Source organism: Salvelinus fontinalis, chromosome 39, assembly GCF_029448725.1.
Source record: "Salvelinus fontinalis isolate EN_2023a chromosome 39, ASM2944872v1, whole genome shotgun sequence".
NCBI classification, from domain to species: Eukaryota; Metazoa; Chordata; class Actinopteri; order Salmoniformes; family Salmonidae; genus Salvelinus; species Salvelinus fontinalis.
The window spans coordinates 24,230,416-24,241,690 of NC_074703.1; the positions used below are offsets into that span (position 1 = coordinate 24,230,416).

Genomic DNA, 11,275 nt, shown 5'->3' on the forward strand with positions numbered 1-11,275 from the left:
GTTGGTCGGGGTGGAGGGGTGGTCGTATAATGCGAATGTCTAGCAACCCAAAGGTTGTGTTTTCAAATCTCATCACGGACAACTTTAGCAACTTTGCAACTACTTTCTCCTTTTTAGCTAATGCAACTACTTAGCATGTTAGCTAACTCTTACCCAAACCGTAAACTTAACCCTTTAACCTAACTCCTAACCCTAACCTTAACCCCTAGCCTAGCTAACGTTGGCATTAGCTACCTAGCTAACATTAGCCACAACTAATTGTAATTCGTAACATATCATGCGTATTGTAAAATTCGTAACATATTGTGCCAATTGTAATTCGTAACATATCACGCGAATTGTCATTTGCTAACGCTAACATTAGCCACAACAAATTGGAATTTGTAACATATCATACTGTTAGGTTCTCATTTTTCAGAGTAAATAACTCACGGACACTGGAGAAGCTAAAGCAAGTTTAATTCTTCCCAAAGGGTCGGCACAGCTGTATTCAGACAAAAACATGTTTCCACCAACACAAGTATATATATACTCCACTTTAGGCCCTCCTCCTTCTCTCCAAACCTTACATCTTATGGTTCCACAGGAAGACTCAGTGATAAACTGCTCTGTCTCCCTTAAGGTGACCTGACCTGACCTCAACCCTCTTGATGTCTAACCCTAAGCTCTCCATCCGTATCACCCATCGCACTCCCGTGACTCTCTCACGTCCACCCAGCACATTCCACATGCACTCTGTTTTTCTACAGAGAACCATTAACTTCATAAAAACCAGTCTCTTTCACTCCTTTATATACCATGCTTCTGATCTATCATGTCTTTCGTATCTCAATGTTCAAAGTTTACCCCGAATCCAACAATACGTAGTGCAAATTCGTAACATATTGTACGAAATGCAATTGGTAACATATCACACAAATTATAATTTGTAACATATCATACGATTGTAATTCATAACATATCATAATAAATGGATATGGACATCACATATCAATACATACCAAACGGAACATATCACACTAATTTGGTTCTGACGGATTTCCATTTACTATGTTACACCTACCCCTGAGTCCAGGTTGCACACACATGTACACACACACATGTTACACAAACAGCTTACGCAAACAGCTCACATAGCTCACTAAGTTGGCTCACACACAAAAACACACACACACACACACACACACACACACACACACACACACACACACACACACACACACACACACACACACACACACACACACACACACACTGCACACCATACACAGTTATGGAGTGCACTGCATGTATACTCTTGCCATTTGATGAATGGAAATAGACATCCGTTTCAAAACACCAAGAAAGTGTTTCCTAATGACATTCAGCGATTGCCATTGATTAGTTCTACATTAATCGACGCGTCCTGCTGACAAATTGACCTTTTTTTGTAGCCTGAAATGTCAGGACACCTAAAATGAGGCTGAAAGTGTCCTGGAAAAAACGGGATGGACAGCCTAACGCACAAGGTCAACTTACAAGACGAGGCTATAATGTGTATTAACTATGAACTTCAAATAGGTCCTACTAGTAGCCAGTGTGTAGTGGAAAAAAAGAAATAAAAGGTGAGTAAACTATGACTGCCAATTGTCGTGAAAAGTGTTACGCTCTCTATACTTTCAATGGATTTTTCTGAAAGGGTGGGTGAACTTGCATTTATCCTCCACTAAGCCTACACCACAGCCGGTAGCCTACCCTCTCAGCCGAGGCAGTTTTACACACACAAACACATGCAGAACAGGTAGCCTACGTTCAATATAATATGCATGAGTTGAATCAAAACATTCATGAGTTATTGCTTGGAGTCTTCACAGATCATGTGACATAAAACAAACATTTCCTTTTCCTTTCTTACACGAATGACACTTATGACTGTGTTGCTTGTGACTATTAAGCGTTTAAACAATTGCTAATGCTAGCCACAACTAATTGTAATTCGGAACATATCATGGGTATGTTGTGCCGTGAAAACGGGCCTCATGGGCACACAAATCCAAAGTATTGTAGGCCTATGCCATTGCAAAATTGAAAGCTTTTAACCGAAAGAGTCAACTATAGGTCTACTGTCATTAACGTACACTACATGACCAAAAGTATGTGGACACCAAAGTTGGAAGGATAGAATCGTCTAGAATTTCATTGTATGCAGTAGCATTAAGATTTCTCTTCACTGGAACTAAGGGGCCTAGCCCAAACCATAAAAAACAGCCCCAGACCATTATTTATCCTCCACCAAACTTTACAGTTGGCACTATGCATTCTAGCATTATGCATTCTGGCCAAACCCAGATTCATCCATCGGACTGCCAGATGGTGAAGCGTGACCATTCCAGAGAACGCGCTTCTACTGTTCAAGTGTCCAATGGCGGCGAAATTTACACCACTCGTTTAAACCATGACAGAGAGGTGGGGGTGTTCGTTTAATTTGGAAGCTTTTATTTTGATATATACCACTGTAAAACATATTTATCAATGAATTAGAAGAATTAATAAATAATGCTAATTTGTTCAGAGGAGCTAACATCTCATTCAGGGGAACTGAGCCCCCACTAGCTCCGCAGTAATTTGCACCCTGCACCTGGCCCATCCTGTACTGACTCTGTCTTTCACCACTCCGCTCCTAGGAGCAGTACCAGTTCATGTACAGGGCCGTGTTGAGTCTGGTGGACAGCCAGGAAGACCAGAGGGCCCTACAGTCCCCTGAGACCAACGGTTCTGTCCCTCTGGGAGCCACCACTGCAGCAGAGAGCCTGGAGTCCCTCATGTAACCTCTCGCACACAGACACACTACAAGGAGCACCACACGCTCTGGGAGATACACTGTGCTCTATGTTGAGAGAGAGACCTTTTTTTGTACCAGTCGTTTGCAACGTGAGCTAGCAAATTGTGAGTAATAGGTTTAGCTAGCTACAAAATACATGAGATTATGCATCCAATTATCCGAATAAAACATACTGTTTTGCATGTATGACCACACATTACAACTGGCTGCTAGGGGGTCTGGTATTCTGTGCCTTTTGTAATTCATGTTGTACTTTAAAACTCTTTTGATACTATGTCTTTGTGACTAATGCCAAATGTTCTGTACTCTTTTTTTTTTCTTCTTTAAAGTTTGTTAAAGTTTTTGAGTTATTTGATTTAACTATCTATCCCTTTGAAATGTCTTATTTGTATGTAATTACTTAAAAGTGATACATGTCCTTCCTATATTCTGTCATTCTATCTACTGTATGCTTCTTCTTGCTCTTGTGGATGACTTGTGTAAATACGGGTGTTAAACTTGTAGAATAAGAGATGTTCCGTTGGAAAGGGTGAAATTCTGTAATATTATCTCATATTATGTAAATAATAATACTTGACCACTATCAAAAGGCCAAATGTATTTATACCTCTAGATTTGATATTTTACTATGAAGTTGGCTTTCTAGCCATTTACAAAAGTTATTACTGTTTTTTTCGTCTGTTTTGGGGGGGGGGGGTATTACTGTGTTGATAATTTAGTTCAAATATCGGTAATGCTTATTTGTTATGTTTAGATTTTTTTTTAACATTATAACGTTTGGACTTTTCAGTAGTCATAAGGTTATTATAAACAGCACTGTACATTTGAACAGGATGAGTAAAGATGTTCTCTAAACCTTAACCCCGTCATTTACTATCACAACACACTCTTGTCGTGGTCTCGGTAATCTTTCCTGTCATAATAGAAGAGCATTGTGGGCACAAGTTTCAGGAGGATCAGTACATTATTGATGAAGACAAATAAATAAACAAATCAAATCAATTTCACAATCTTGAAACTGAGAGTCCGAAATTATACTTGCGTATAGCTACACTTGAATTATTCGTTACATATTGATGTACACAACACATATTCGTCGTACAGAAGATACAGTGTATACTGTATAGTGCATAATTGCAGTGAGAGTATGCATGTCCGTCCCATAGGTATGTTAACATCATTATAATATAACACTTTGTTATATGGCCTAGTCGTTTGTCACACACCCAGTGCACTTGACCTGGGTAAGATAGGCCCAGGTCCAAACCAACCCCTACCCACTAGACACTAGCGTAGATATGGGACGACTAGATAAGATCTACTTTAAAGGAAACATCCACTCAAAAACGATGATGTGGCAAGTGACACTTTGCTTCTTGAAAGTCAAAGTCAACAATGTAACTAATGTAACAAACACCAAAAGGTTGTTTTTGAGTATAGTTTTCCTTTTAAGTACCTATGGGGTAGGTGTCCATTTGGAATTACAGCAATAATTAAGGTTAAGCACATATCCCACTCCTCCCTCCCTTCCCCTCTGAATGTGCAAAGTGAAAATAGTAATAATAGAATAAAATAGCAATAATATATCAAGTTATACAAATATAGGCATAAGAACAATCGGAAGCATTTTTGAGTTCTCTAGACTGATCTCTGGTTGAAAAATAGACATCTAGTTTTCACCTCCCCTTTCCCTACTCTACAGCAACACAGGGGCTCATGTTTTTCAAGCTATAAGGTATGAAATTACCTGAAATTAATCAAAATGATTTAAAAAGAATACATTCTTGCTTTGGAAGATTAAGGCAAGTCGGACATTAAAAATATATCTTATGTTCAAGCACAGTTAGTATATTATATATACAGTTGGAGTCGGAAGTTTACATACACTTAGATTGGCGTTATTAAAACTTGTTTTTCAAACACTCGACACATTTCTTGCTAACAAACTATAGTTTTGGCAAGTCGGTTAGGACATCTACTTTGTGCATGACACAAGTCATTTTTTACAACAATTGTTTACAGACAGATTATTTCACTTATTATACACTATCACAATTCCAGTGAGTCAGAAGTTACATTTTCAAAAAATTATGTCATGGCTTTAGAAGCTTCTGATAGGCTAATTGACATAATTTGAGTCAATTGGAGGTGTACCTTTGGATGTATTTCAAGGCCTACCTTCAAACTCAGTGCCTCTTTGCTTGACGTCATGGAAAAATCAAAAGAAATTAGCCAAGACCTCAGAAACAAAATTGTAGGCCTCCACAAGTCTGGTTCATCCTTGGGAGCAATTTCCAAACGCCTGAAGGTACCACGTTCATCTGTACAAACAATAGTATGCAAGTATAAACACAATGGGACCACGCACCCGGCATACCGCTCAGGAAGGAGACACATTCTGATAAGCAAAATAATCTGTCTGTAAACAATTGTTGGAACAATTACTTGTGTCATGCACCAAGTAGATGTCCTAACCGACTTGCCAAAACTATAGTTTGTTGACAAGAAATTTGTGGAGTGGTTGAAAAACGAGTTTTAATGACTCCAACCTAAGTGTATGTAAACTTCCGACTTCAACTGTATCTGGCTAAGGTGTATGTAAACTTCAGACTTCATCTGTACATCTATATACGTATCTAAAGTGTGTGTGTATGTGCGTGCGCGTACGTCTTCTGTGTGCTGCCTCCCCCCCATACACCCCTCTTCCAAGTTTGTCCTCCCCTCCATCGCCTCCCTCTCTTTTCTCCTGTCATCTGCCTCATCCCGCTCTCGTGTGTCTGCGTCTCTTAGTTCCCCTGGGAACCCTGTAACGGGGAACAAGATGAAGAGAGAGGAAAGGTTAGGAAGAGTTCCAAGGGGCTGATATTAAAATGAACCCCATGCAAGAGGCTTCATCGGATGTGTGTGTGTGTGTGTGTGTGTGTGTGTGTGTGTGTGTGTGTGTGTGTGTGTGTGTGTGTGTGTGTGTGTGTGTGTGTGTGTGTGTGTGTGTGTGTGTGTGTGTGTGTGCTCTCCTCACTGAGTTGGTTCTCTTGCGTTTCCAGCAGTCAGGGTTGAGTCTCTTCTGCTCGTCAGCCAGAACCTTGGCCTCCATGGTGTACCTCCTTCTCTCCTCTCCTCGCATCTTCTTCCACTTCTCTCCCAGGATCACACTGATCGCTCTGAGGGCAGCACAAACACACACACACACACACACACACACACACACACACACACACACACACACACACACACACACACACACACACACACACACAATAATGTGTTATTTTCACTTGATTTCTTTAGTCCAGGGAATTTGGAGATTTCTTTGCACACACAAACGCGCACACACACCTGTTGTCCTTCCCAGGGTACATCTGGGTGTACTCCAACCTGAACTTCTTTGCGAATAGCATGAATGCATTCATTGGCCGCTTGCACTTCGTGGGCGAAGCCCCGCCAGCTGCTCCCGAGTCCTGCTGGCTCTTAATTGGCTCGTTGCGGTGTGTGTCTTGGTCGGGGCTGACGGCGCCCCCGCCGGACTGGGAGGTTCTACGCTGCCGGGCCATGCTGCTCAGAACGTACACCGCCGACGAGTCCAGGGGAGTGAAGTCATAACTGATGTGAAAAACACAGGAACACAAAGAAGAGTCACGCACGGAGATCTGAGAGGCTTTAGCTCAGGGGGACTAACACAGTCTTGAGCCGCGGTTCAAATCCAGCGTGTCACACATGGTTTGTAAAGTACAGAATGGACACTACTACCGCTATTGAACTAATGCGGAGGGGTTTTACCTCCTGAATGTGTCGAACACCAGGGAGTCGTCAGTGTGGACGGCATCTCTGTGTCCAGGAGGCAGACACACATCACCCACCATCACATCATAGCACGGGATCCCATACTGCACCACAGTCAGACTGGGGTAGAACGACGACCAGCCTGGCACAGGAACACACACACACACACGTTAGAAAAACACATGTTACACCTTATACTTTACATACGTTACACACACATCACACACATTACACACACACCCAGGCCTCCGACCTTTGTTTCTGATGTAGAACGGGTGGTCCGGCTGACACTCAGCGGACAGAAGCCACTCCCCACAGGCACCTGGGTCAAAGGTCAGCTTGAGGACGGACTGGCCGAATGCCCGGCTCTCTGTGTGGGACACCAGCCTCAGGCCCTCACGACCATAGCCCTGAGGACAAGACACAACAGGGTTAGTGATGGGGAACTGTACTCACAAGGGGCTCACAGGGAGATAAGAGATGATAGGAGACCATATTAAAGAATTTCAGTTCATCTGTGTTACTCAGGAACCCATCAGTCCACTGAGCTAGGCATTATTGTACCTTCAGGGGATGTGATATTGCCTCTAAATGAGTATGTACCTTCAGGGGGTGGGATATAGCCTCTGTCTCATCGTCTGAGTCTTCGTCCGACACCAGTTCCTCAGCATCCTGCCACTCCACACTAGAACCCTTATGGAACTGCAGACGAGTGCCTGAGGACACAGGAAGAAATATATAAAAAATGGATTAATGGTCATTGCACAACAAGGTCAGGCGTTCGGGTCCCAGAAGTGATCATATAGACGTATACAGTCAGTGGAAAGTTTATTAGGTACATCTAGTACCAGGTCGGACCCCCCTTTGCCTCCAGAACATCCTGAACTATTCGGGGCATGGATGGATTCTACAAGGTGTCGGAAACGCTCATTGCTCAATTGGTATCAAGCGATCTAACTTGTACCAGGAAAACGTTCCCCACACCAGTACACCACCAGCCTGTGCTGTTGACACCAGGCATGATGTGTCCATGGACTCATGCTGCTTATCCTAAATCCTGACTCTGCCATCAGCTTGACACAACAGGAACCCGGGATTCGTCGAGCCAATGTCTTTCCACTCCTCAGTTGTCCAGTATTGTCACGTGCCCACTGGAGCCACTTCTTCTTTGATCTGATAGGAGTGGAACCCGGTGTGGTCGTCTGCTGCAATAGCCCATCCATGACAAGGATTGACGCGTTGTGCGTTCTGAGATGCGGTTCTGCACACCGCTGTTGTACTGCGCCATTATCTGCACGATTCTTACCATTCTCCTTCAACCTCTCTCATCAACGAGCTGTTTTCGCCATCAGGACTGCTGCTGATGGGATGGTTGTGTTTGTCGCACCATTCTTGGTAAACCCGAGACACTGTCGAGCTTGAAAAGCCCAGGAGGGCGGACGATTCTGGGATACTGGACCCGCGAGCCTGACACCGACGATCACACCATGCTCAAAGTCGCTATGTTAACTGGTTCTGCTCATTCTAACGCTCAATAACTGAACAGTAACTGAATGCCTCAATGCCTGTCTGCCTGCTTTATATAGTAAACCACAGCCACTTGACTTACAGTACTGTCTGTAGGAGCGATCCATTTTCGTGAAAGTGGTGGCGTACCTAATAAATTGGCCGATAAGTGCATATATATATATGTACCTTTGAGGAAGCAGTGCCAGGTAGTAGGTGGCCAGGAGTGGCTCCAACCCATGTCCTCGTCATCAGACACAGAGGAGTGACAGGACACAGCAGACTCACACTCACTACTGACCTGTAGAGATGAGAGAGACCAGAGGGGATTATCACTAAAGCAGGATCAATTAGTTAGCTAGATAACTTTCACTTATATTCTCAAACAACTCCATATTTCCTAATTCATGGGGAAAGACGATTGACTTCAAATTGTATAATTGTGTGTGTGTGTGTGTGTGTGTGTGTGTGTGTGTGTGTGTGTGTGTGTGTGTGTGTGTGTGTGTGTGTGTGTGTGTGTGTGTGTGTGTGTGTGTGTGTGTGTGTGTGTGTGTGTGTGTGTGTTCTCAGTAAAAGCAGTGCTGTGCGTTTGCTGCACTGGTCCAGGGTTGCAACCTGGTGGATGTAGTGTAGCATAACAGATCTTACCCTGACTCGCCTGCTGCGCTCCCTGTGTTGGCCTCTAGAGGGCAGGCTGTTGGAGGTGAGGGGAGGCCGGGTGTGGGGAGGCCGGGCATAGGAATGGAGGTTACTACTGGTGCCAAAGATGTGGATGGGAGTTGACCTGGGGTAGTTAGAAATGGACAGTTATGAAGTATTAAAATGTGTGTGTGTGTGTGTGTGTGTGTGTGTGTGTGTGTGTGTGTGTGTGTGTGTGTGTGTGTGTGTGTGTGTGTGTGTGTGTGTGTGTGTGTGTGTGTGTGTGTGTGTGTGTGTGTGTGTGGTACAGTAACATCCCTTACCTGACAACCTGAGTGGAGCCCTGTAGCAAGGGACTCTGGGGGCCCGTGGCAATGTGAGCTAGCTGTGTGAGCCAGTGTGTGTCCGGGGGCCCGGCAGTGTGAGTGTGTGTGTGTCCGTCACGTTCCTGATGGGACACCCTCGCCCCCACCTGAAACACAACGGGCGCTGTCTGGTCCTCCTCCACCTCCTCCAGCTCCGGGAGGTCATCTAAGGGGAAATTATAGAAATGGAATAACTAGGTTGATCAGAGTTCCTTTAAGGCAGGGGTGTCAAACTCATTCCACGGAGGGCCTAGTGTCTGCAGGTTTTTGGTTTTTCCTTTCAATAAAGCCCTAGACAACCAGGTGTGGGGAGTTCCTAACTAATTAGTGATGTTAATTCATCAATCAAGTATAAGGGAGGAGCGAAAACCCGCAGACACTCGGCCCCCCGTGGAATGAGTTTGACACCTGTGCTTTAAGGGGTTAAATATGTAAATAGAACAGCTAGAATGAACAGAGACCTAAAAGCATGATGTTTCACAGTAAATCAGGAATGACGTATTTGCATCACTCTGCTTAATGATGTACAAAAGGTGCTTTACAATTTAAAAGTATGGTAATGACTTACCATTACATTTACCTGTATAAAGCGTAGCCTACATTACACATCTTTAATCACATCATAAACATGACATTAGCTTATGATTACCGTATTCCATGTGGCTGTCACTGGTGCGGCATAAGGGGGAGGAGAGCAGGTGTTCTTCACACTGGAGAAGGTCCAATCCCTGGTCTCTACCTGCCTCTGGCCCTGGCCCTGTGATATCCAACATAGTACTGCTGCCGCTCAGAGGACTCTTAACTTCCCACACCATGTTATAATGCTTCTTTAGGTCATCTGACTGGACACAAACATACACACACCATTCATTCATTAACGTTTTATTAACAAAGTTATTGAATGTGAACACAATATGTTTGACTAGGGTGACCACATTTAAAATACCCAAATGCGGGACAACAGGATGATTTTACGGGACATTTTCGGGACAGTGTTCCCTGGTGTACAACATTGGAAAGGGGTGAGATGAGGAAGGGAAAGGGTGGGGGGCTGAGGTGACTGTTCTTTTGCAGAACCAATTACGCCTTTGCCTTTTGTCAACATTTGTTTTGGAAATTGAGAGCAACTATCACAAAACAATAAAGACTCATATAATTGTATAAACAACGTAGACATAACTTTTTCCTTTCGATTTCTCAACAGCGTCATGTAATGCAGGCCTTGTTTATAAACGTTCAGGAAATCGCGCATGCTCATTTGAGCTCATTCATTCAATACCGTGAACGGACGTTAACTCACTCCTCCCATAAGTTAAAAATCACGAAAACATCTCATAAATAGTTATACCCGCCATTGACAGCAAACTTTATTACTGCCGAGTGATTTGGCTTACAACGAAATACTTACATAGTAATACACGATCCCATTGATTTGGCAAACGCAACCTAATTTGGTCAACGCTTTGTCAAAATACAGAAGTGTCGAGCTGACAGAAATTGGACCTTGTGCTATATGTAGAAGTAGGAAAGAGTAAAACATGTCACGAGGAGCAAATGTCAATATTTGTATACAATGAAATGAAAGAATGAAAGAGCCTATGCATTCGTCTCTTGCTCAAGCTGGTTAAGAAAACTAAACGCCAACAATGCACATTGTATGCGATCTGACATGTCATTCGAAACTGAAGGGGGCAATGTCAAATTCACCTTTTTCCTATCTGTCTGTAATATTCTGCTATTTATTTCTTCATTTCATTGGATTAAACCCTTTGTCTACTGTATTTCTAATAAACTTTCTTTGCAACTCACCAAAACAGTCGCCATCAACGAGAAGTGAGAGATAAATATTATTCTTTTCAGCAAATATTATTGGTGGCTTCAGACGTCAATCTATGGCTTCTCTCTTGTTAATTGGTTATTCACTGAGTAAATACACCCTCGTATTTGTTTGCGCTGTTCCTTTTGGCTGTAATCCATGTCCCTCATCTCTTAGATGGCTCTAATTGGGCGACTTCAATCAACCAGTGCAACTAGCTATTGTAGTTTTTAATACTGTATGAGGTTTGTTTACAGTTTTGACTACAATTTCAGGGACTGGCAGACAAAGAAAGTCAAAAATACAGGCACAGACTGTCTTTGATAAAAGGTTTTTAAACATGCATGT

The 11,275-nt window shown here is 43.1% G+C and overlaps 2 protein-coding genes across 3 annotated transcripts in view; one reads left to right on the forward strand and one right to left on the reverse strand.

Moving 5' to 3' along the window:
- Positions 1-3,682, forward strand: part of LOC129838909 (receptor-type tyrosine-protein phosphatase zeta-like) — a 59,481-nt gene extending 55,799 nt beyond the window's left edge. For both annotated transcript variants that reach the window (XM_055906177.1, XM_055906176.1), the window contains one exon: positions 2,664-3,682. In XM_055906177.1, the coding sequence (XP_055762152.1) occupies positions 2,664-2,807 (144 nt within the window). In that variant the 3' untranslated portion in view covers positions 2,808-3,682. The remainder of the gene's footprint in view (positions 1-2,663) is intronic.
- LOC129838910 (HMG box-containing protein 1-like) lies at positions 443-11,006 on the reverse strand. Its single transcript, XM_055906178.1, has 11 exons — positions 10,921-11,006; positions 9,761-9,953; positions 9,070-9,277; positions 8,756-8,891; positions 8,297-8,408; positions 7,205-7,317; positions 6,855-7,011; positions 6,599-6,743; positions 6,158-6,421; positions 5,841-5,982; positions 443-5,625 (listed from the first exon to the last, which is right to left on the reverse strand). Exons 1-11 carry the CDS (start codon positions 10,933-10,935, stop codon positions 5,608-5,610), a joined length of 1,503 nt encoding a protein of 500 aa, XP_055762153.1. The 5' UTR covers positions 10,936-11,006; the 3' UTR covers positions 443-5,607.
- Between the last annotated feature and the right edge of the window lie 269 nt (positions 11,007-11,275).